The sequence below is a fragment of the Rhamphochromis sp. 'chilingali' genome, assembly GCF_963969265.1.
Source record: "Rhamphochromis sp. 'chilingali' genome assembly, chromosome: 22".
NCBI lineage: Eukaryota > Metazoa > Chordata > Actinopteri > Cichliformes > Cichlidae > Rhamphochromis > Rhamphochromis sp. 'chilingali'.
Window position 1 is genome coordinate 13,482,014 of NC_137950.1, and position 26,512 is coordinate 13,508,525.

The 26,512-nt window shown below is 43.7% G+C and overlaps 1 protein-coding gene and 1 long non-coding RNA gene across 8 annotated transcripts in view; one reads left to right on the top strand and one right to left on the bottom strand.

Moving 5' to 3' along the window:
• ntn2 (netrin 2) overlaps nucleotides 1-22,643 on the bottom strand; it is a 43,745-nt gene extending 21,102 nt beyond the window's left edge. The window contains exons 1-4 of one of the 6 annotated variants that reach the window (XM_080872531.1): nucleotides 19,974-20,616; nucleotides 19,619-19,776; nucleotides 15,503-15,633; nucleotides 8,920-10,175 (exon numbers count right to left, since the gene is read on the bottom strand). In XM_080872531.1, the coding sequence (XP_080728657.1) occupies nucleotides 8,920-9,970 (1,051 nt within the window). In that variant the 5' untranslated portion in view covers nucleotides 9,971-10,175; nucleotides 15,503-15,633; nucleotides 19,619-19,776; nucleotides 19,974-20,616. Of the gene's footprint in view, nucleotides 1-8,919; nucleotides 10,176-15,502; nucleotides 15,634-19,618; nucleotides 19,777-19,973; nucleotides 20,617-22,449 lie in introns of those variants that run through there. The other 5 variants (XM_080872532.1, XM_080872533.1, XM_080872534.1 and 2 more) reach the window with 5 other exon arrangements.
• A 292-nt stretch (nucleotides 22,644-22,935) lies between these two features.
• LOC308391370 lies at nucleotides 22,936-25,500 on the top strand. 2 transcript variants are annotated; one of them, XR_013970599.1, is made up of 3 exons: nucleotides 22,936-22,950; nucleotides 23,311-23,536; nucleotides 24,061-25,500. It is a non-coding gene; the product is annotated as an uncharacterized lncRNA (long non-coding RNA). The 2 variants fall into 2 exon arrangements; XR_013970600.1 differs by lacking the exon at nucleotides 22,936-22,950 and having other exon boundaries at nucleotides 22,971-23,536.
• Nucleotides 25,501-26,512: the final 1,012 nt, after the last annotated feature.

Here is a 26,512-nt window from a genome sequence, read left to right on the forward strand (position 1 = left end):
TCATACTCTGGAGAGTCCAAGATCAGAATTAATTCTCAACCCTGGAGAATTATCCAAAATGGAATATGAAGGCAGTGTTAGGGGAGCGGGGCAATTTAATCCTGAACAAAGTTTGAAAAATGAGTTCAAAGCCTTTTAACCCTTAGTCTGCTCTTAGATGGCGAGATGGTTGGTCCCAGGTTTGAGTGGGAAAAACAATATACATCGACTGGTGAGAGACTCCCTGCATGTGTGTGTATGTGCATGTGAAGATCTAAACAGCCTGTCCAACTTCTTCTAAGGGAAATGTGACAAAGAACACACACGTCACACTGAGTGGCTGGGGCTGCAGGGGTGGAAAGCGGGTGGGGGCATGGAGGTAGGGGTCTGTGATTGTGATCAAGCATCTCAGACACACACACAGCTGTGAGCACTTGTGACCATTAACACCTTGTAGCAGAACATGAAAGCGATGGATCGCGTTTTCTGCCCAGCTGAAGTACCAGCGGACCTCTTATGGCATCCTCTAGATTTACAGCTGTGCAATAAGATCGGCCAACAAAGACCGGACTGAGCTTGGACACGCTTAAGTGTGGAGAATGTAAAAGAAAGCTCCAGAATTTAACCTTTAAATGATTTAGCACGTGTAGCTGCAAAGGATTTAACGACATCCAGACATTTTGTCACAGGAAGAAAGAATTGGAAAAAGTTTAGTATCTGACAGTAAAAGAACGACGCAAATGGGGATGGATGCAGAAAAAAAAAGTGCAGGAGAAAAATGAACAAATCCCAGAAAATCAGCACTAAAAAAAAATTAAAAGCAAGTAGGTGTTTCTATGCTACCTGCATGTGTTTTTTTTCCTGCACTTCACACCCTGCGTGCTGTTAACTCAGAGCTACAGCTGCCCCAAAGATCCTGGAATGTTTATGGGTTTGTTTTGAAGTGCCTACGCGCGCACACACACACACACACACACACACACACACACACACACACACACACCACCTCCCACCAAAATGCCACCCCCTACCATCACCACCACTGCACACCCTCTCAACCAAATTAGGCTCAGCGGGGATAACTGAACTCTGTTGAAGACCATTTTTCAATTCATTAACACATCAAAGCTTCCGTAGTAGTGCTGTGCATAAAGACTCATTTTTATCTAAAGGAGGAAGGGGGGGGGGGGGGGGGGGGGGGGGAGTCATTTCAGTATGGGGGAGGACTTCTGTGGGTGGCAGCAAAGTCAGCAAAGAGTCTGTGATTGCCCCCCAAAGTGAACGATTTTCCTCCGTGGGTCAGTGTCCAATTCGAGGATGCGTAAAGCTGGTTTCTCGTGTTGTCGTGGAAATCAAATAACAAACACAGGCTACAGGCTTGGCAAACGGAGGGATGCGGAGACCAAAATAAAGGGAGGGAGGGAGGAGGAGAACCCTTTGGAAAATTTTAGAGCAATGAATTGTTTCACCACACTGTCATCAAACCGAACGGTGCCAAGTGCAAAACTTTCATCTGCGGTTCTTGTTTCGACCCGGTACCTTCCCCCTACACAGTTCGTCATCTTAGGTGATCTGTGTTTTTCAAAACAAGAGGAAATATTTCGAGATCGAGAGGAAAAAAAATTAAACACACACCACACCACTTAATATCGGTTATTGTGTTAAGATGCCTCTACGAGGAAATGTGCTCCGAAGAGGTTCGCGTGTTGACTCGTCAAGTACGAATGCCAAATTGGCCATTAAAGACTCTGCTCAACAACAACAACAAAAAAAATGCGAGCGTGTTTGTGAGTGCATCACCCCTCTTGCATCCACTCCATATCTCCGGGATAAATCTAACCTCGATTTTCCTTCAGGCCGAACAAAAGCCAAGCCGTACGTATACAGTGAGCACAGCCAATTGATTTTGGATGCCTGTGCGAAACACAAATCCCATGGCTAAAATTGGTCCTTGAAAATTGGAGTGCGCTCACACCAACCACCTTTCCCCTCTTGGCCCATGCCACAGTCCAGACTTGCTTGCAGCAGCCCCCCTTGGGTGCTCTCTTCGCCTGGCCAAACAGGCTCTGCTATATGGGCTGCTGCCATCATGTGTGTGTATGTGTGTATGCCAATGCGCATGTGTGTGTGTTTGGGCCGAGTTCCACCTGGCTGCTCCAGCCACCTGCTCAGGGCACCAAGGGGAACACCCGGTTAATTAGCTCCTTATTATAGCCAAGCCAGTGTACAGTGTGGACACACACACACACACACACACACACCAGTGATAAGTGCCTCAAGAGGTAATAACTGCCCACAAAATAATATGGACTGAGGGTAGAAAAAAAAAAAAAAAAAGTCATAAGCAGATGTAAGCTCTGCTGGATCTGTAGACTCTAATGAGCTGTGGACATCAAGCTGAGACAATGACTTAAAGAGTCAGAGCTGAGGACTAACAGGAAATCCGGCTGGGTGCATTACACACTCAGTACAGTATGCAAGAGCGTCTTGTTCCCCCCCCACCCCATACACACAGACATCTTTCAATTTCAGATATGATACCACTTCTCAGACTTCCCCTCCCTCTGATGGGTTCTGTGGTTAGCCTCACGCCGCTGGCTTAAGAGCAAGCTCTCAGGAGCCCTTTTGAACTTAAGAGTCCCCTTAATACCTCTGCTACCCCTCCTCTCTTTTTACTTTCATAAGACCCCATCTCAAATGCTGGTCGCTCGTCTCTCCTTTGCTCGTTTCCTGCCTTGGCCCTCGCTCTCGTCCACCTTTTTCCCTGCATCTCCACTTTCTCTCTCTGGATGGCATCAGGCAGGGACAGATTTTAACAAGATTAGTCTGGAGGGTTGCCAGGTTGGGGGCCTGGTGTCAGTGAGATTTGAGTCCTTAGCTCTGTTTCCCCTCACTGGTCCACTTCACATCCCTACATCGTTATCTCTGTCCTGCCACTGCCTTTGCTTTCCGTCTCTTACTTGCTCTTTTTTTCCTTGTCACAGTCAATAAGATGCAATCAGGAGAAGCAGCAGAGGATGTTGTGCAATCAAATCATCATGGAGAATCAGTAAGAACCAAGGTAAAGTGCAGCAGTTTTTACTTTTTGCCTTGACTCTTGGCACACACATGCATGATGTAGCCTCTGGGCATTGCACGAGATGCCCTGTTTGGGTTAGAAATAGAAATAGAAAGTGACAGATGGAACATACTGTGAAAATTCACCACCTTGGCCAGAGATGACAGCAGAAATGGTGGAGAACCGTGGCTCAAACCCCAATAATAGCTGAACATTTGAAGCGGCTTTGGAGTCGTAAAGGTGATGTTTAAATCAGCAGTGAGAAGCAGAGGTAGCCTGACTTACAGATCCGGTCTGTAAGATGTATTCATGGGCTGAACTTCCTCAGTGGAGATGGATGCAGTCTTCTTTTGACTTCACTTCAAATGCAGTACACAAAATGCAAACGATGCCAGCGACTGATTGCTTAGATCAGTCTATTTCCCCACCGTCTGAGTCAGGTATAGACATGAATGAAAACCTGTTAAAAGGGAGCTCATACTAAAACATACTTTCTTTTAATACCCTCTGAAACTTGTTGCCACCAGCAATACCGGCTGGCAGCCAAAATACTACTTCTTTCTTCTTCTTTTTCCAGGCAAGAGAACACAAACACTTGCAACAACATATGAAGAGGAAAAACATTACGAAATGACGAATTCAGCGATAGAAGGAGGAGGCTGATATCAGTGAGGCGAAATAGATGAAATACAAAACAGCAGGCGTGAGTTTGTTCAGGCAGAAGAGGGAACACTGAAGTGTGTGCTACAACGAGGACAGAGAGCAAAGACAACGCTGGAGGTGAAGGGCACCTCAGGAGGTGATTGCTACCATCTGTGGGTGAGAGTTGATGTGGGCCTGGGAAAGCAGGGTGGGCACACACACTGCAGCTCCACCAGTTTGCTTTGGCACCGGGATGAAATGCTACATCACACTTCCAGATTACATGTGGCTCTCACACATGCACAGACGCGAGGAGATTCGTACGCACACTAACGCGCACTCCCTTGGCCTCGGGCAGCCGCGGAGCATCCAGCATTTTAACCCGGCTGACATTAAGCGCTGTTATTTGACACTTTGCTGTCCTGAACGTTTGTTTAACCGCGCTTCATTCTTGCCAGGAAGCCTTTATGGGTGGCTTTGCCGAATGAGAACTGCATCAGTCCCTTGCGGGTTGGCCACGAACCAAAGCTGCAATACTGACAGAGGGAATAAAAGCAAAGAGCAAAGCTTACAGTCAAAGTGACCAAATCCTGCTGTCCTAAAGGACCTGCTTCAAATTCTTAAAGCGCGCGCACCCCACCAAAACAGAATTCAGAGGCCTAATGTTATGTTTGTTGGCCTCGCCATACCATAACTCTCGTGTCTCACGCTAACTATCCCAGAGGCATGATTTTAAAAACAACATTCTGCGGCTGTGTAATTATTTGAAAGCACAGGAGGTTTCTTTAAAAAAAAGAAAAAAATCACTTTCTTTTGCTCACCAACCCCCACGCCCCCTCAACAAGCACACATACAAACAAAAGTAACTGAAGCATCGTTTCCCCCTTTGCCTCCATGGCAAAGGCAGCGGAGGTCACTTAGTGAAATTAGGAAAATGGAACAAACGTACATCCTTAGCCATCTATATTTAGCATCTTACTAAGATTCATTTCATAATGGCCTCTACAGTCAGATTAAAATAATAATAATTAAAAAAAAAAAAAAAGTTCAGCTGACCATGTTGTACCAGTTTAAGGTACCAAGTGCTCTGGTGATGTTAGCTTTTCATTTCAAAATAAAAGCACACAAACGTTGCTCATCTGTGAAATCAGTCGCTGATGCATCTTCACGCATACTGTGCCATGCTTTCATGTGTGGGATGTTTAAGAATGAGGTCATTTCTAACAAGTAAGTTTCTAAAAAGTGTCTTGATGAATCTGCTCCATGACTGGAACGCGGGCCTGACCTCTGCTTGGCCTTGGCGGAGGTGAAGGCGGAGGAGGACGAGGAGGAGGGGTGCTGTGAAAGGATGGAGGCCTATTTTGAAATTCTAATAAGGATTGAATAACCATCTGCCCCTTGTCAGTGAGAGAAATGAAAAGGTGGAAAAAGAGATATAAAAAAAAAAGAGGAAAAAAAAAGCGGCGAATTTGCGCTTCTGTGGTCTTTCAGAGTTTCCAGCTCTGAAAGCTTCATCAGAGTAATGGTTCTGAGCATGTGTTGCTGGCCGGCCTCTTGCTTTGACACCACTGCTGGATCACACTGCTTTCCCTAAGAAACCCATCTGTCAATGTCCCCCTAATAGTTTCCAAAAAACATAAGCTGAGCCCACAAAAAGCCACAAGCCCCCTGAAAAGCTTGAGAGGGTTTGTGACAAGACTCGCAAAAATCTGTCCGTTCTGCTTCTCCTTCCTCTTCCGCTGTAAAAGTCACATTTTAATAAGACCACTGTTTCATTAGTGAAGCAGACATGATCTAACAGCATCTACGTATTATATAACAGCTAATAACTTTTTTCAGAGGTAATAACTAATTTGTGGGATTTCCTTCAGGTGATGACATGGCCTGAGGTATAACGAGAGTCTACAGTGAAAAGGTCTTTGACTGATTGGTTGTTTAATTTCAAAATTAAACCCTCTTGTGCAGAAAAAAAGAAGAATACCATATCATTCATTCCCTCCGTGGACCCAGTGTGTCAAATTTCCTACTCAAAACATTCAACACCATGCCCAAAGACGTCAGCAGAGCAGAAACACTCGGCTTTCGCTGCTAACCGCAGCTCACCTGCATTTCTGGCAAATCAGACGAAACAGCAGTTCAATCAGTCTTTAAATGACTTCCCTGTTTAATGCATACCAGCGCGCCTGGCTCAACACTGGAAGCAGATCTGGCTCGGTGGGCCACTGGGGGATGGATGGTGTCTGGCCCCGAGCTCGCAGCGTCCCAGCAGTGCTCTGGACTTCCTGCAGGTTGAGTACAAATGAGGGAGAGGAAGGGCTGGAGAATAGAGCAGCTTGTTGTTGCAGCCAAACAGGGCCGAGACGGCTGTGGACACAGCCAAGAACAGAGAGCTACGAGACCATAAATTATCATCTACTCAGGATGTCACATTGTCGTTGACTCCACAAGAGGGCTCTTCATCTTACGGTGCGACTTTGGCAGATTCAATTTATGGCATGATCTAGTGTCTCATATTTTTAAGTTAACATAAAGTATTTACATTACGAGACCGGCCACGCCAGCAGAAAAGCCCACACTCCATCACAACCACTAACCAAATAGCTCTTATCCATCTGTTTCCTTATCCTCTCCTGTGGCTCGGACGCCGAGCAGATAAATCACAGATTTTTCCATCATGTCTCCCTCAATACAAACAGACACAATCCTTTACGAGGCTGCCCTCTCCGACTACTACAGCAGGGATTTGTAAACCAATGTCTCGAGGCAGGATTCATAGAGAGGGAGGCGGCAGATGGGCGTGTGTGCGCATGGCTTGTGTCTGGAGACGCTATGAGAGTTTGCCAAGAGCACAGACAGAAATCCTGGTGCGGGGCATGTCGAACATTTAGCAAAACCCAAGTTCTGTTGGAGGCGATGTTCACGTTGTGCATGTTAAGATTTAAGTCAAGACCGATAAGACCAAAACCTTGCACAACATTTAAAAGGAACTTGAAAGGGTAAAAAAAAAAAAAAAAAAAAAAAAAAAAAAAATCAGCCAAGAGGCACATAATTTCTCAAGAGCCGACTCGGCTTCAGTGGCAGGGTGCAAAACAGCTTTTGATGTGGCTCCAAATCTGCCCACTCTGAATTCCTCATTACCCACAAACCACCTCCCAATCAGCTTAACTCCGTCACCCCTGCACGGAGGATCGTGACCTTTCAGACTCTCCCTCCAAACCCAAACAACCCCAGGACCTCTTATGACACCTAAGGGACTCCTCCACTATGTAACTTACCACTCTTACCCCCCCAATCAGTTTGTGTAACGTCTCAAAAAGAAAAGCAAGCAGAGAAATCGACAAGGCACGGCAGCATTTTTTTTTCTTAAGGGGCTTTATTTATACACTGAGAAGCCTCTTTAAAAGGCCCTCCTGCTACTTTAAGAATATTTTGGAAGTGGTTCCAGTGGAATAGGCTGTAAAAAAAGCAAAAAAAAAGAAGCTTGTGGAACGTGAAATTAGGGACAACTGGGACTGGTTTGTTGGCAAATCAGGATGTGTGATCAGGTATAGCGTGCGACTAGCAAAGACCTTTAACTGCCCTGTATCAACACCGGGATTAGGTCATCGTAGTTGGCCCGTGGAGCCGGGCTATTTAGGCCAGAACTTCTGGGTAAAAGTGACATATCAATCCCACAGAGATGAGATCTACGGAAAGCGGGCGTAACACTTCACAAACGGCTACGGGACATTTGAAGGAGGGCGTGCGCAAAAGTACGAGGGCGAAATCACTCAGGGATTGACAGGATATTGTTACAGAAAGGGGTTAGGTGTATGTGTGCCTGCATCTGTGAGCCGAGAAAGCGAGGGCGTCGAGGAGGAAAAGCCAAAAGTAAGGTTGAAATCTCCCGTGTCAGTTCTAAGTCCAGTCTAAGGCTAGAACGGCCTCGCTTCTCTGGCTCTGTCACTCTCTGCCCCCTTTAAACAGATTTGGCTCTGTTCAATGCTAAATATGAACTCAGGCCAGCTCACAGGGCAATTACAACATGTTAGAAAAATATACTGAGTTTTTCAATGTTCTGCTCCTGTTTCTCCCCCCTCCTTCTCTGGCTGTAATTTTATTTCATAAAGGTTAAAGCAGGGACAGTGGTTTCTAATATGGTTTTATTTTGCTACGCTAACACATTTTTATGACAAGCAAAATTGACCTGAATTGAGTTCAACGTAAGTCTATTCACACCAACAGAAGAACGCTGTAAAAAATAATAATAATAATAATAATAATTATATATATATTTGTGTGTAACCACCAAAGAAACAGCCACACATTAGAGGATGAATCCTGATAAAAACGCTAATGTGACATGTAAGCAAGACCTTTGTACAGCCATAAAATTGGTGTCATAGAAAGGCCTGATCCTATACAAAGGTAATCTACTTACATTACAAAAATTGCCACAGAAATTGCCATGATTTTTCTTGGCATGCTTTCAGAGCATGTCTGGATGACTTTTACTGAGTGTGTCGTGAGGTGACGGCAAACGCTGCCAAATAACATTCTTGGAAGTCTTAGCCGTAGCCGTGTGCCAATGAGTCGAGCTGTTGTCATCCACTGTTTAGACTTGCTTGTGCAAAACAATTTTTTCCTTTTTTAAATAGACAAGTTCAGGATGTAGTTGAGTGCAGTAGCCCTGTTTTTCTCTACTGGAACAGTAAATGCAAGAGGCTGATGAGAAATGAAAGGAACGTATGGGCTTGTGTTTTGAGAGACATTGCCAAAGTTGTCAGCGCACAACTCTTCACCTGTATAAACAACATAATGTTCTGGCAACATCATTAATTACTCTTATGACAGTCAAACACGGGTCTTCCAACTCATATTTATCCTTTTCTACAGCTCGCTCTTTCTCTGTGTTGCTTCTGTATAAAATCATTTTTGGTGCCCTCTCAGTTCAGCTCACGTCCTGAAAATAACTGTGCCGTGAAAAGACGCAACAAAATAGACAAACATTGAAATTTTCAGGCATTTCCTAATTTTCATCTGCTCAGCTAAGACATGCAATCAGAACTTTAGATGCAGCCACTGTTGCACTGATTTTTGCGCCACAGTGTTGTTCAAATTCAGACTTTTTTATGATTGTCTGCAACCTGAAGTAATGATCCCATGCAATATCCAGATTATATCCACGAGATATCTAGAGCAGAAAAACTAAAACATTGTTAAAAGCACATAACGGATGACAGATAAGAAGAGAGACTTACGCAGACATTCATTGGCCTCGCGAGCATTGGCCCTCTGCCAAGGTCGGTCATAGTGAAAGGGCTTGCAGCGGTCACATTCAGGTCCCTCCGTGTTGTGTTTGCAGTCACACACCAGTTTACCTTCCTTGTCTTTCAGACAGCGTGAGGCATGGCCATTGCACTTACACCTCCCGCCCACCTGGAAGTCTCCCACTGCATAGAAATAAGTTGGGAGTGTTGATGTCACTGCCATGGGGTCATCATCCCTCCCTCCAGTGTTGCCTCCGGCCCCTAGTACCAACTCCCGGGGCATCTGCGGCCGGCTAAAGACCACACGGATATCAGTGACGGTGACCCAGTCCTGAAGAACTGGGCTGTTGTCAAAATCTTTACCAGAAGGCCGTCCATCCAGAGTGCTGAAAGCTATAAGCCCTCCAGACAGCGGGTAAAGGTCAGTGTGACCATCTGTGCAAAGAGCTTCCTGCTCATTCTGCTTGGTGATGGTTGCTTTGTTGGGTCGGTTGTACATGCGGCGGCACTGCGAGGAGTAGAACTGGTAGGGCATCCAGCTTTTGCCATAGTCCATGCTTTTGTATATGGCCAGGGACTCGGGTCGTGGTGAACAAAACTGCAGGCTGACGTAGGTAATCTCAAATTTTTTACCCAGCGAAAGGGTGAGAGTCACATTGTACGGAGAGGTGTTCAGATTCTCCGACTGCCAGCAGGTGAGGTTGTGGGCCGAGTTGAGGTCGGTGAGGTAGGAAGCCGGGTGGGCACGGCGAGGGTCGGCTGCGTCACAGATTTGGCACGTGCGTACAGAAGGCCGCTCGTCGCCCCGCTCCACCACGCTACAGGAACGGGAGGGAGGTCGGCCACACACGCTGGAAACCATCACCTCCTTGCCGAAGGCAGCATTGATAAACTCAGGGATACACCGGCGTGCTGCACCGGTGTCATCATAGCAGGGGTCTGGAGGAGTCTGCTGTCCTGTGAAGGGATTAGCGGCACTGTGGGTGAAGGTTGAGCATGCCAGGAGGCACAGGCCCAGCAGGTACCTCCAAGGTTCCCTCATCCTGCTCAAGGGGCCTGTGTTTGGATGTCTATGTGCAAGGATGAGGGTATGTGTGTTTGCCCAAGTGTGTAAACTGAGTGTCTGCGTCGTTGCACTGATGTGTCAGTGTGTGACTCCCCCCCCCGTGAGTGTGTAATTTGTGAGTCAGTGGAAGAAGAGTGTCTGAGCTCAGTGACCCTTCGCTTCAGGCTGACCAGAGCCTTTCCTGTAAGAGAGAGAAATAAACACAAGGGTCAATGTCATCGACATATTTTACCATAACAGGATAGAAAATGGAAAGTGGCATTGATGTACTGCATAAAAAACAAGCAAACAAAAAACCCAATGTTGTGTATCTTTAAAACCAAATTATACTTCCCCTTATAAAGGAAATTAAATAAAATCTTTTACATTGTACGGCCACAAGTGAATGTTTTCATTGACTGAAAGCCTGTCAAAGGATCAGACAGATGAGGGGCCCGAGAGAGAGAATGTGACCATTTAAAGAGAGACATAAGTGACTGCAAGTAGCTGCATCCTGAATTTCAATGCCGGCCTCTCATTCACTACTCGAGTCCTACGCTATTCAGGTCAAAACTGGCCAAGCCTTCTGGTCATGCTTGAGCAGCATGGCAGAAGTCACCCCATAATCCCTGGTGGTACGGCAGAGCAGTGAACCGTGTGTGACCCTGGTCAAAGCACTGCTGCAAGCGCTGGTCCTAGAAGGGAAAAAAAAAAGAAAAAAAAAAAGACGGGGGGTGGATTCTACATACGAAGGCCAGGCTGTAGTTACTTGCTAATTTTTGAGGAATTTTACAGGAAATCAACCGTTGCAACGCTATTGTGACACAGTGCTGACCGCAAAGAAGGCAGCATTGTGTTTATTCGCTGAACCAGAAAATTCACCAAAAGTGATGGGTATTTGAGAAATGAACTCCACTTTAAAAGAACTTAGAAAGGCCTCAGTGTCTCACAGACTAAATCTATGGGTCAAGACAGGTACCTGGCTGGCTTCTTTCATAAGCTGAGTGCTTGACGAGAGGCCTCTTGGTCCCCGAGAAAGATCGAGGGGCACAAGGAGAAAAAGCCCCAGAGCAAAGAAAGCAGACAATAGAAAGAGATGTATATGGCCTGAGGTTTCTTCTTCCTTAATCCCCTTTTTACTTCCCTGGATGTCAAGTCTAGAAGAGCCTCATTTTAAAAGTGACAGCGGAGGGGTTGGGAAGGTACCTCAACCGTTTGAATTCAATTACAATGCATCACACCCACCTCCTTCTACCCCCACACTCTTTCTTATACTACAGAATCGTTCTTCATCTTTGTAGAACAAAAAGCTTCATCTGTGGCCAATCAAAAAAAAAAAAAAAGTCAATTTTTGTGGATTTTGTCCATAGAAATCCTCAAAAAAAAACAAAAACAAAAAATAACACCCACGTGTCCTAATAAATAGGATGCCTCTTCTGTGCTTAAACACCATTCAGCTGATTGTCAAGCATAAATTCAGATGCTTAGAAAAATTAATGTGATGAATATCGATATCAATCTCTGTCACGCATTACAGAGTGTAACCTGTGTGGTGTTCATTTTAGCAACATTAAGCAGGTAATTTTTTTAGGTTTAGGTTTTTTTATTTTCAGTATGTGTGTGTTATGGATACATGCAGGAGAACATTGGATACAGTTTTCACTCTTAAAGAAAAGAAGAAAAGTATGCTGTTAATAATTTTAAAGTAACAGGTACATTTGGAGTATTTGAAAGGAAAGGAGATAAAATATCATACAGGTGTTTTTCTATTTAAACATACAATGTCATAAGGGAAATGCAGTATCTACACAGTATTGTAAAAGGGTTGTGGGCTGTATTATAGAGTATCCGAATGCCCCTATCTTAATGTGAAATTACATAGTTTGAGGTGCAATCGTACTCTGTTGTCCTTCTGTACCTACTGTATGTATGCATCACAACTTCAAATAAAAAGTTCAGAAAAATTACAGAGAACTTTTGGGACATGACAGCATAAGTTGTAGGATTTAGTATAAAGTGATATAGTGGGAAGTTCCCTATATGTGAGTATAGGGAAATACAACCTAACACATCTGAGATGTGAAGCAGACATTCAGAAATAATCTTCTTGGCAAGTTAAAGACCTCAGCATAAGAATAAAAACAACACATTTCCTCTTACACTATGCACAGTGGATTGAGAGGATGGGTCTGCTCATTAATGACTGGACTAAGAGGTCTTGGCAGGATAGATAAGGACACAGATAGGTTGCATGTGTCTGCGGTCAGGGAGGTTAAAGTGGTTACACAGACGGGAGTTCATCAACCAAACGTACTCCATCAAAAGACCGGTCATGGTAAGGCTGGTGGGCTTGACACTCAGTGGGGAGGGCGCAGAGAGGCGGCCGATAGAATTAGCAACTCATTAGCATCCAGGCCGGGCTTCCATCAGAGGCATGCTCATCTGGGAAAATAAACTGTGGGGAGTCTCTGAAGGAGAGAGGAAATAGGAGTGGAAACAAAATAGGAAAAAGGTCTAGAAATTATCACAGGATTGAAGATTTTATGGGCATGTTTAGAAAGAGTTGGTGGGTGGACAGCAGACCAAAGAAAAATAGATGGCATAATCATATATAAGAGTTTTGGTAGGCAAGAAAGGAAAGGGACACGGGAAGGAGAGAAACAGTGAGGGGCACAACAGTGATAAAGCAGAAATGACTGGAGGGAGGGCAAGCAAGGACAGAGATGAATGGGAGCAGTAGGAGAAAGAGGGAAAGTGACAGAGATGGAGGGAGGGAGTTGAGGGAAGGACATAAAAATTGAGAGAGGGTGCAATGGAGGGGAGACAGATTAAGGTAGAGGACTGCACGGGTCTGTGTCTGGACTTTGGATGACTAAATATGGTGCGGCCCATGTGCCTGCCGGGACTCTTGCAGGGTCTGGTGCTGTCAGGCGCGTCTGACAGACGAGCATGTAGGTTAAACAGAGACGGTACAGTGACACGGCTGTTTAATTCCACTCAGTCCGCCCTCTGAAACAGTTGCCAGCATGCACGAGAGACTTCTCACTTCCACTAAAATCAGCCTTTTGGTATTTTTAATCTCTGCTATGACATCAGCACTGAGGTGTAGCAGGTTGACCTTTTAAATACTAAGAATCTGTTTCAGCAAAAAGTTATCTGCCTATAGCTTTGGCCGTGTGTTTAACAAGCTACGACTTCCCCTCAGTGGGAAAGATTTAGCCTCTCATTAAATGTGGTTCAAGTAGCAACAGCTGCAGTCCAGTGTCTCCGTCTTTCTGATTAAGACGACGAATCCCACACAGAAATGTTGGGTTAGCGAGGAGAGGCTGCAGCTTTTAAAGAGAAACAAAAAGACTTGCAGATTTGCTTACATTGTTCTAGTAAAGAGATATTCTTATTGTTGTGGGAGAAAATAAAATCATGCATGCAATATTTTTACATTATGATTCCTGCCAAGAGTTAAATGAGATGATTAAAACCACTCTCGTTCAAGTGAGTGTAGCAGTTATCCTGGCTCTGTTTAAGTGTTGGAAAATCTGGCTGCCACGTTGCCCAAGCTCACTAATTAATTACATTTGAGTGTAAAGATGTTACATTTAACCTGAGGGTAATGCATCGCTTCCCATGTTGATCTCCTATAATAGCTACGCTTTTGCATTTCACGTTAAAGTTGGCCTGCTTGCAAACCTACTGGCATCATTTAAGTGAGAAAAAAAGAAGTAATTTTAAAATGATTAGCTGGTCGAAGTGCGGTGATAAATACAAACTGCACATTAGGCAAATTGTCACAACAACATTCCTCTGTGGCATAACGGCAATGAAAATCCTGAATGTGCAAACATGCTTTGATCCCAAATCCTGGGCTGTGGCAGTGTTAAATTATTTGCTTATTAGTAATATAGACTCCTTTGGAAATGAGAGAATGAAAATAATATGGGGCTTTTAGAGTGAAAGCCCTCACTCTCCCCCTGCATAGCATGTTTTTAAAGATTACTCAGGCCATTTGGCAGTCGGAACAGATCCAGCGGTTTAAAAATCAAACCAGTGAGCCCAATTAAGGAAGGCTGATGATGAGGGGCAATGGGAAAGGAAATTAGATTAAAGAGATGTGGGCGACGAATAGAGGGAGCAGAAATCCAGGAAGACAGACGAGAGAGAAAGGGAGGAAGAGAAGAACAGGAAGATGACAGGGTGGTCTGGTGGTTTCAGCGGAGACATTCCTGGGAACGTTTTTTCAGCTTCTCGCTGTCACCGGGAGATCATCCCATGTTGAGTTGTCTCTCTTTCAAGCGTGGGCGCCTCTGTCAGAGTTCACAGATTAGGAAAACAGAAGTGGCTGAGAGGCTTTATTTGGCTTGGGTGAAGAGGAGGGCGCCAGGGGAGGTGAGGATAGGAGAGGGACCAGCTGAGCCACTTTGTATCCCAACTGGGAGCCGTTCCTGCTGTTCTGGAGCGACGGTGTGCTGGCTGCACTCAAAGTGGGACTGAATGGAGGCCTTCTGCGACGACCGTCTCAGATGACAGCAAGCTGGGGTCCAAATTGGTACCCTGCTAACCCTCCAGCCTGCTGTATAGTAATCCCTAATGGGGTTATTACCGGCTGCCTGGAATCATGATGGGATTTTTAATAGGCTAACAACAGGGCTACCTCCATTCTCATTATCAGCATGGAAAGATACACTGTATGAATATTACACCGCTGAACAGGAAAGCAACAGGAATCCCCTACATCTACTCCATCCCCTCAATCTTATCCATTTATCAACTACTAGTGTTCTATTTCAGATATCAGGAAGTAGTCACGTTTCACAAGGTTTATTTTAGCTTTTGTGCCACACCTATAAATTATTAATTGATGCCATTTATGAGAGAATAACATAAATTTATATATTTGAGAAAATGGAACCGGCCATAAATGACAGTTCTGATTAATCATGAATCACATCCCTGTCCACTTTGCGCGCACACACACACACACACACCTGAAAGATAAACAAACTTGTCCAGCTGACTGACAGGTTTCAGGTAACAGGGGTCAGATATTATCAGCCTGAATCCCACTTAATGATGTCCATCTCCACGGTCATGAAGATCCTACCATTGGTGTGTGTGTGTGTTTGTGTGTAAGTACGTGAGGGTGAAGGAAAGTCTGAGTACCTCACTAGCATTCATTAGGCACTGAAGAGGCAGGGGGAGGGCTGAGGAAAGAGGGGTGTAACCTCTCACAGCTGAGGGCGTCATTAGCACGGGGATCACTAACAAATTTTTAAAGCCTGCTTATGTCTCCTCAGAGGGTGTGTGTGTGTGTGTATATAATGTGACAAATCCTCCAATTCCAACCTTCAAAACTACTCACCATCACCTTACTGCTATATCAAACTCCTGTAGCTAAAGCAAAGTCCATGAGATAGTACTGGCTGTTTCTGGGATAACACAAAGCCGTTTCAAAGTGTCTGTGTGGCTTGAGACGCAGCAGGCAGATCCACAGAAGATCATAAAACATCCAAGTGAAAAAAAAAAATTCTCTACCTTTCTATCTGACAGAAAGAGACACCACAGGGAGAAACCCTGAACGCCCAGCAGAGGAATGCAGCAGCTTCTCTGGCCCAGCCCACACCGCCGGCCCCGAGTCTGACAGCAGTTCTTTAAATCAACAGAACCTGATCCAGAACCAAACAGGAGGAGAGACGACAGACAGAGAAGTTAAGATGGCTCTCACAGACTCTGGACGGGAAGCTGTACTGAGCTGCTGATCCTTGTATTTAGTGCAAAAAGTCACGAAAACTGCTGATAGGACATCTTGTTGTATATTTTTGTCTGTTAAAAAGAGGGTTTAGTGAGGTGAGCCTGCTCTCGGTGAGAAAACGAAAAGCGTAAGGGAGTGGAGAGGACATGAGCAGACAGAAAGTTTTAGGCATTACTCATGAATTTACACGGGATTAAAGAGGGTTAAACTGTGAGAACAGAAACAGGCAAAAATACACATCAAATGAATACACAAGACCTTTGGTTTTAGTTGTTTTTCCAACTTAGAGCCTCCACACATCCGACTCATGTGTTTTCTGCTTCACTTTTAAATGTGACTGCACTCATAAAAAGCGAGAAGAAAACACAGTAAGTAGGGTGAAGACGAGTATGAGCTCTACAGTTAAAAAAAATATAATAAAATATGATGCATTTAAATAATTTCTTTTTTAGTTTTGACCTTTTTTTTAAAAACATTTAGTCAGTGACACAAACCAAACATCTGTGGTAAAATAACTGATTTTAAGACTAAATCCTACAGAAAGCTCAACCTTAAATCACACTGCAAAATAAAGTATGTGAGTTAGCAGTTACAAACTCTGAATCTATTTGAGTCACAGCCAAATGGATCATGGATCATTCTGAACATAAGTATGTTGCGTTACAGGATGTGGAACTATTTTCTTGAAAAAAAAAAAAATTTCTCCATGAAGCTCCCACGAGGAAAAACTTTTCTTCTGGATTTTTAGCTGACAGGGTAAAAGTTTGGAGTACAAGGACCGGCGTCCAAAAATTTATAGCCACCTATGTCACGCTGTGATCTGTTTTCAAATACAAGAAATATTTCCCCTACATGTGCTGTCAAGATGAGCTTGAGAGAGAGAGAGAGAGAGCAAAAAAGATGGATGATATCCTCGGACCACGATGGCGGGCAGATTAACAAATTCCTTTAACACTGGATGAAAGCTATCAAGTAGCAGGATTACAGCGATAATACAGACATGTGAGAAATGCTGAACTTCCCAAAGTGTGGTGTTTTCAGGAAGCGGTTGGACTGGAGGGCTGCCCTACGGAACATTTCCCATGGACATAAGCACAACCCAGACCGCAGCTTGAGAGGCAGGTGAGCCGTTTCTGGGTATGAGAGGAAGTAACTCGTTCAGAGGCATGGAAGGATTTAAGGAGAAGAGAGGTGAACGCTCCTTTAAAACCCTTTGAAGGTTGGCTGCGGTAGGCAGAGCCGCGGTTTTCCCAAAAGCCCCCCTAACAGGAAAAACGGTCTCTTTTCCTCTTTTTTTTTTTTTCCATTGCATAAGAGCAACCTCTACCCCACCACAGCCAAAAGCACGGACCTACTTTTAACTCCAAAGGGGGTGCAAATCGTTTTATTAAGTCCTTGAAATACTCCGAAGGTTGCGTTCATTAAACACACTCCTTGACAAACAAGTCGTATTTACAAGACACTTTATCGGATGCCAAAGCTTGTGACTCAGACAAGCCTGCTTCACCTCTTCCTGTTCTTTCCTCTCCATCTTTATTCATTCTCCCTTGAGGGCGATGTTACTACACCCCAGGGGGATTTCTGTAGGGGAGTTGCCCACAGGTCAGAGGTCATAGTGTAAAGGCACTAACACTTTTCCATCACTATGGATGTGTCTGTGTGTATCCAAGTCAGATAAGTATACTGATAGGAAATAAGTGGGGCCAGATATACGCATGTGGACCTCACACACACACACACACACACACACACACACACACACACACACACACACTGCATCTGGATGAAATCTGCAGCTAGCAAACGCAGGCCTAGCGTTTGCTGGTGCAGGAAGTGGTGGGATAAAATGTGAATCTCTGCCTCTGGGTCCTCTTCCCACAGCGAGAGCCATCTTGGGTATCACGCTGATGAATGATGGGTATTTTAACAGAGAAGGTAAGCAAGTACAAACACCTAATTTGTCACTCAGAGAGATATCACACAGGCAATTCAGTCAGCAGTCAAGATAGTATTTCAACTTCATTCTCACCTCTGAAGTGGAGACAGATGCTGCCTGAGTGAGTGCATGTAATGTGGGTACTCTGTCACACCACATTCAGCTCATGGGCTGCATATAAATGCAAGGTTGGAAACAGAATATATCAATTCTTCATGGATTGAAATCAAACTCTAATTCTTGGATCTTGTGTTTTATCCCTGTAGCTACCAGAATCTGATATGGTAGCTCCTGACAAACAGCTGCATCGTGAGTTCAATGATAGCCTCTCCCACAGGCTCGTGGTTGAGCAGACCTTATTAATTAATCAGCCTGCACAGTTTATTCGAATGCTCGACTCAAGGGGGATGAAGTTACACACAGTAAAAACAGAGCAGTGTATGCGACTAGGAGAAACAGATATAGCATTACTTTCCCGCTCTCGTCAAACTGCTGAAGCCACAGAAGGAAAAATATAGTGGAAGTGTTGACTTTACTCGCTCAGGTGGACGGAGCCAAGATCCAGAGGAATCCTGCTCTTCAAGGCAGAAGAAAACAGTCTGCTTATGTTACTGCAGCTTTAACCATCCCCATCCAGCCGCACTTTAAGGAGTTAATAAAAATCTGCACTATGTTGCTCTGGATTAGCCTCCACATCATGTGCCTTCAGCTGCTCCTGGCTCTACCTCCCTCGCTCTGTCACTGATGGAAGCAGGGTGTGATGCAATTAAATAATGATGATTAATTTGCAAAAACAGGGAAGCAGTGGCTGCACTCCAGATGAACAGCCCTTCGCTTCAGATGCATTAAACTCCCCCTGCTTTCCTCTGGCTTCGACTTGACATTTCACATTCTTTCTGACCTTGGCGAGCGGCAAGGTTTCAGAGGCCCTCATCGTGCACCGATTCCAGGCGTTTGCGGCGAGAGTGAGAAGTAGGTCAAGTGGCTGACACTGTTTCAGAGCGCAATAGGGGGATACTTTAAGTCTATTGAAGCAGTTAAGATAAGCCATCGGTATGGGATTCTCGCTTTCGCTTCCAGGCTTGTACCTGCTTGAGAGCAGAGAAGTGGATGAGCTCGGGGAGGGTGAACCTCATCAGTATTGTAAAGGCTATTGTTTCCCCATCACACCCTGACAGGAAGTGGACTTAAGTGCAAAAATGTATTATCATCATTTGCTATTTAGAGTTTAGAGCACAGGTATCAAATTAATTTTACATCACGGACCACATACACGTTACTTTGATCTTATGTGGGCCATACCAGTGAAACTCCCCTTTCTGTCAGTGTGCAGAAGCTTAACTACACATTTAAACCCAGAGAGATTTTAATATAAAAAAAAAGAAAGTCAAATTTCAACAGCATTTCTAAATGATAAAGAAATGCTGCTGCAGTAAATGTATGAAATCTGTCAGCACAACTCTTTGGGCTTAAATTCTGTGTAGCAGTAATGTTTAAAATGATAGAAATCTATTATTTATTTACTTTGGGGTAGTATGAATGGTAATGGGGAAGGTCTGGATCAGTAAAAAAAAAAAAAAAAAAAAAAAAGGCTTCAAAACTTGTAAAAGGACGGTCAAAAGTCATATATTCATGTCCTCCTACACATTTTCCATCAAGTGGGCCGGATTGGAGTCTTGGGCGGCCGATTCTTGCCCCTGGGACTTATGTTTGCCAACCCTGATTTAGACAGATTTTCCTGACCTTTAATAATAAAGACAAGTTATTTCTCCAAACGAGCTACTGTGTCTTAATTTAAACATTTTTAATGCATAAATGTCCCTTTTTTTTTTAAAACCACAAGTTGCACGTGGTGGCGTCGAACGGAAAAGGGGGTAATATTAGAAGCGGCCAATGCACCGATTACGCGCCAGTGCCCGAACCTGGAAGCTGTTGCATGCAAGCTGGCTTTCATATAGCTCACCTCTTGCACCTCGGCACGGGCTGACATTGTTGTTTTTCCTTTGCGGCGACACGTGGGCCAGGTGTAAACCGTGGAGGCTGACACCTGTTCGTGATGTCCGCCGCTCTGATCCAGCGCGTCCCGGTGATTCAGCAACCCGAAACTTACACGACCTCAGTCTGTAATGCGGTAATAACAGTCATTGCCTGCGTTTAAAACAAATAGCAGGTTTGGACAGCCCGTCACAGCGAGCGCCGTGAGTCACTTACTAGGAAAATAAGCGGTGCGTAAAATTGAGATCTGCTCTCCGCAGAGACGCGCACACGCCGGGTGTGTGGAACAAACAGGCACGGTGAGCCGCAAATTATAAACTTACCCCAGTGTCACAAGACGGTAGAGCCGCTGACTTAGTACTTTTAAAAGACGTCCTACAAGCGAGAGATCCACCTTAGCATCAAGCTTCGTGCTCCGTCAAAAAACCGTCCTCTCCAAACGAGGGGAAAAAAGTGAGGCGTACTTTCTCACGTTCGTCTCCTTTTAAAAAATAGTTAAGCACAAGTGAGAAGATAGCGGCGGGAGGAGAGATGAACCACCGAACTCATCCCCGTCCGAAGCTCAGAGCGACTGAAGAGCGTCCAGTACATCCATATGTAAAGAGAGCCCGGGTTAGGCTACTCCCCGTTAAAATCAAACCCAGATTTCCCCCAAAACCAAGAGAGAAAGAGCGCACCCGAGAGAGAGAGTGAGGGTGAGAGAGAGTGAGGGTGTGTGTGTGAGAGAGAGAGATCTGCATATCCAATAGCGCACAGTATTTGGATAACTTAAGTTTCATTTTTCCTGTAATTTGAAGAGGCGCCCAATTAATAAAAGAAATAAATATGCGCGAAGAAAAACACTACTTATATCATTTGATTTCATTCCACGGTCTCACTTTTACAACAAATACATCTCCGCCACTTTACGGACTGGCAGTTACTCTGCTGCCTGCTCTGAACGCTACGTGCTGGGCTGTGTTCACAGGCAGCCATATGGAGGTCGTAATGAGCGCACAACGCTGAACCTGTTGAAACAGAGTCAGGGGTTAGCGGGGGCCAAACAAACAAGAGGCAGATGCAGAATGTTGTGACTTATTAATCCCAATAATAGTCCAGCACACGCGGGATTTATTTGCGTCGAGGCACCGACTCCCCCCCCCTTTATTAATAATAGTAACATGGAATCAAACACACCAGGACTGCCTGTTGTGCGCTTGTGTAAAAAGAGGCTCGTTCTGGCAGAGAAAATGTGGACCTGCGCCCTCGGCTATGACAGCATCGCATTAACTGCCTTCATGTGACTTTAAAGAGCATGCGGTCTGTCGTGATGAGTGCTGGCAATTTTATACAGCCCGTCTGGGGAGCGCGTGCCCAAAGGCGCACTGGGGGAGCAAATGGATTTTCGGGGATTTGAGAATTAAAGCAGGTATCGCAGACGTAGGTAACGGCAATTAGAGCCGCTGACGTTTATCACAAAACGGCCAAATAAAATAGGCCGTGTCGGGACTTTTGGGCAGAGTTCATTTAATGTAAGCACAGAGGATAACTTGTAAAACCAGCCCGGCAGAACCGCGAGGACGGGCCGCAGTTCACTTCATAATTCCAGGTAATTTATAGGCGACAGCTCGCGTGTTGCTCTACGTGTTATTGCAGGTGCAGCCTGCCTACCGGTGGGTAGGCCGGTCATTAGTATCGCGGTCGATCAAATCCCGAGAACCTCCTGGCCCGCTGTAAGCTGATCAACATTCCTCCTGTAGGCGATTTACTGTACCATCCTCTGGGGGGAACAGCCGGGCCCGGAACCGCCCTGCCTTCATCCAGTAATTCATCTCAAACAAAGACCGTTCAAACACGAATTCAAAGCCGCGGATAATTAAAATTAATAGGCATTAACCCCCAACCCCGTGCGCGTGCGCTACGCCCACGGAGCACACCTGCAGCCAATACTAATTAACAGTATCAGTGAACACAATGAGACACGGAGAGGGGGGAAAAGGAAATTACTCAAATCAGTTAATGGATTTAAACACAAAGGGGAAAACGGCTCAGAAAGTGGGCTAAAATTAATGAAGTCTGATGAAAGTAAGTGACGAGCAAGGGCAAGCATACAGGGGAGCCGTGCAGTGGAGACAGAATATTGGGATTTTTCGATTTGCTTCCAGAAAACTTAAAACACAAAGGTTTATCTGACTCCTTTTGTTCAGCGATTAATACTTTATTTATATAAGAGCAATTTAGTTCTTAATCTCAGGTGGTTTGTCTCCACTCTTTCCAAATAACTCTCCAAGAGTTAAGCTTCTAAATGGGATCTTGTAGTAAATCTTAATATTTCGGATGCATTTCTATCCCAGTCTTATTAAAATCTCTCAGATTTGCAGATTGAACATCGATACAGGCGCTTCAAATATTCTCCAGTGTTTTGAATTAAAATACTTGAGTTTAGTGCTAAACGTTTGAGAAAGTAGGGCAGCAAATGGAGAGAAGCTGACACAAACACAGCAGGCCTTCATCAATTGATCCAACAAACTGTCCGAAACACAAAATACTCAAACTCTTTGGTTTGTTAAAAGGAGGAAAAAAAACAAGTAGGGGCATTTTGCTGCCAGCGTTTCTGTTTACACGGGGGCAGTGCAGTCCATGTTCACGCGTTTTATTTGAGAGAGGGGACAATTTTGACGCATTCCTGTGAAATAAAGGAGCTCCACCATCCAGCCAGTAATCTAGGTAGATTATCTCTGCAGTTACAAGTGGGAGAGGCTGGACTGCGTTAAAGACAGAATGAAAGAAAGCAAGACTAACAACAGGCAACACACTCACTTGCTGTCAGATGGGATTCAAGCGGGGAGCTCTCCTCGGTCCTTTAGTTGTTGCACTTGGATCAGTCTGCTGATTGTGTCTGCAAAACAACCCCGTCTGTCTGTTCCAAGCCCGGGGGCTCTCGGCACTAGGTTCCCTGTGGCGGACACCCTGGAGAAAATGTCAGCCTCCGACTGTTTCCTCGCTTCATTTTTTGGCACCCCTGCTGTCGGGCGCAAGGAGAGATGCTTACCTTATCCAGAGGGGAAACCCCCAATTGGCTTTCAGTGGAGACGGGCCTCCCTCTTGTGGCGAATACCGTGTAATACTCAGTCAGACTAATAACCTGTGCCTTTAAAAAAAAAAAAAAAATCTGCCCCAAAGTACATAAATGCAACTCACACTTAGGTGGCGCTATAGTACTGAACATTTTCCTTATCACGGGGTTCTAGTGGCGGCTCTGCATTGCCTCAGAGCAAGATAACGTGAAAATGATACCCAGTCATGTCACTAATTAAGCTGGTGAGTTGAGTGGATTTCCACCAGGTGCACCTTTGTTGACGTTTTATCAGCCTCAGATTTTCTGAGACAAAAAAAGATTCGTGGTTGTTTGTATGGCAGTAAGCAAGAGAGCATTTCCACGATATAACTGGATCAGCTGGCGTGGCCACCGTGGAGACATGTATGCCTTAGCATGAAAACAAGTGTTACTGTTAAGATTAGGGCTGTTTCGTTCAGTTACCCAAGTAAGCAGCGTTATATATGAACTAACACAGTACCGATCATCATGTAACCCCTATAGACATGGTTACTAGTATTTTCTTGTTTTTACCTGGTATTATTATTTCCGACACCCCTTGAACACACTTTGATTTTCCGTAGTTCAGTGAATGCAACAAAAGCACGTTGCTGCATTAAGCTAGGCAAAACGGAGCAAGACACCGAGAGCAAATAACAAGCTACACAGTGAGTCTTTTGGTATAAAATAAGTGTTATAAAGTATTTTCAACAGTCTCTAACTTAAAGTTATGTACTTTTCAGAGGCCTTTATGTGTTTTACTCTCGACCAAAACCAGGCAGAGCGTGTATTTGTTTCTTGGGAATTCCGGTGAGTTACTAGAGATGATAAGTTAGCAGGAAAACTTATGCTAATTGTACATGTGGTAAACACTGCAACAGTGCGAATTCCGTATTGTCTAAAAAAAGCTAAAACCAGTCGGAGTACTTGAATTGTGTGTGAAATGGAATGTCGTATTTTATTTTATTGTCTATTTGATTGGGCATCTTCACAAATGCGCAAAACTAATGCAGGATGCACTTTTCTTTTAGCCATAAATGTTGTGCAGTGCCTTTCCTGCACTTTGTAATTTCAGTTATAGGTTAATACATGTAAATAAGTTATTTAAAACTAGTTACGTTACAAACATTTCATGATGTGATTACATATGCCTTAAAAAGGGGTATATAAATACAATTGATTGTAATGCTGTAAAGCAATACAAATGGAATTCGTAGAGACAGAACAATGTTAAAACAACAGTGTACTTGATTTTGAAAACTTTATGAGATCTCATTTTATTTAGAAAAACTGTTAAGAACTATTTTGTTTATTGCTCTGTACTGTATGTGCAGACTGTTTTTTTGTGATCCTGGATCTGAAGTGGTTCTGGATATGGATGGCGAGCCAGACCCTGTGAAAACTCTTGGCGAATCCAAAAGCAGTGTGGCCAGCTGTTCTGGATGCAGGAGTAGAGCTACAGTCTGAATTACTTCGAATCGCAGGATTTCAGATAAGCAAGAGCAAAAACTGCTTACTTCATACGGATTGTTTCTCTGGGAAACTATTGAACTCCCAATATCCTGCTCATCAGGAGTCAGGTCTAAAGAGACTACTTATTTTATTTTGTTGTTATTTTCAAAAGAGCGCTCTTCTCTGTTGATCTTCTGTTAATTTTCTATGCTGTTTACATTGGATTATTGCACCACTGTAACATTGTAATAAATCTGCCGGCTGTTCAACACTCAATTCTCTCAAATTTATTTTACTCCTCTCGAATCTAGTCTATAAGTTTAACCCTACTATACTAAGCAGGTGTTACAATCATTATTAACGTTTTTGACTAATCAAACAGATTTCAGCGTGATGACACATTTTTTAAGTCTGTAGCTCACAGCTGAAATAAAGTAAAATACACAAAGAAAAAATACTATCATTTCATGTCGGGATTTCTTTTTGCTGTGTTATAGGTTCAGATAAGTTGTTGAATTAAACAGATCACTTTGCCATATTATTTGATTGTTTGGATTATTTGTTTTTCATTTACTGCTTTTCCCATCTTTTTTTCACTATAGCTACACAAGGAAACTCACCAGAATGTAATGAAATCTTCTGTTGGCACTTAATCACAGATAAAGTCACTCTGTTAGCACTGACTGATTTGCAAAGTCTTATTTTTTAATCCTTGAGGTGAGCGTTCTCACTGTTAGTTTTTAAAAGCAGACGTCATGAGCACAGAGGGGAACTCTTTGCTCATACTATAAGTTATCAATCACAAGTTAGGCCCCACAAAGCTTTATCATTCTGCTGGATACACAAGAAGATGACAATTTATAAAAATGAACATAACGTTGCATTTATTAATACTTTAAATTTAAATATAGGACATAGGAAACTGTTTACTAAGGACCTGAGGAGTTCACCCCTGCTGGCCTATAGAAGAAAATGTGGGCGTAAGAAACTTTTTAACATGCAGAACTTATGAGCTGTCGCTGACATTTTAATATCTGTAGAACCCACAGACTGTATTTTAAAGATGCACAAAGGCACTTTGATGTCACCCACTCAATTTTTTGCTGATATTTTGAAACCCTCAGTTTGGCATTTTGGTTTCTACAATTGTTTTTGTTTGTTTGTTTGTTTGTTTTTTAAACAAGAATGTTAAAAGAAATGACCATATTTGGACAAGAAGGATGCTATCAGCTAACATTAGTTCTTTCTATCCAGAGTGGTTAATAACTGGGATGTGTATTGTACTGTGACAATAAATGGGATGCTAATTTTCTGAGCAAAAACAGGATGTAAATGTTTAGACTGTGTTTAAACTGTGTCAGTATCTTTAAGGCTACAGACACAAATTGGTTGGAGAGTGCAGCACGACTAAAATTAGCTCAACCGTGTGTACTTGAACTTCGGATCGAGTTGCCTTTCAAATGGTTGTTTCTAAGACGGGATTCTGAGAGGTTTAACGCACAGCAACTTAAGAAAACACCAGCAAATAGAAAAAATGCCACAAAAGCACACGAAACACAGCAAAAGTTGAATGAAACACAATGGAAATGGAAAAAAATGAAACACAAAAACGTCTTTTGGGGAGACAATGATGTGATGTAACAGAAACCAAAGCATGTGAAGGATTGCACTCAGGTGCACTTAAAAGAAGCTGAGGATTCATCTGAACTGTGAGCAGGAACAGACATAAAATAACATGTGCTTTAATCGCATCAGTCATATAATACTATAGATACATGTGTGCTATTAGGCAGTGCATTTGACCTCTCAGGGCCACCGTAGAATCCAGGTCTGCAACCACTCTCAGTCAGTTGCTGTCTGCAAATGGACTTTCATGCATCAAGATGGAAATAAAATGAGGATAACGCACAGTCAGTCTTGATTGAATAAGCTCAAGTTTCAAATTAGATGCAATCTGTTTGTGTTAATGGAGTGAATCTGCGATAAATAAGCAAAAACTGCAAATCTGTTGCCATCTACATACTCAATAACCTTGTACACTTGATTCAGTTATATAAATAGTGACATAAATGCTACAGGATGTCAATTTAAATGCAAAATGAAATAGCAATGTAGGAATATAACCAGAATACACAATGCAAACAGCTGAAAACCAGTTGAGATGAGTCCCTTATTGCTAAAAGATGCATCAACTTAGACAACTGCAATCAAAACTATCGCATCTATTTGTAAATGGTTGCCAAATATGAGAATATTCAATGCAAACACAGTAAAACCACCAATTTTTCCAAGTTGCAAGGATGTTGATGTCCTGTTTTCACTCTGAAATAACTT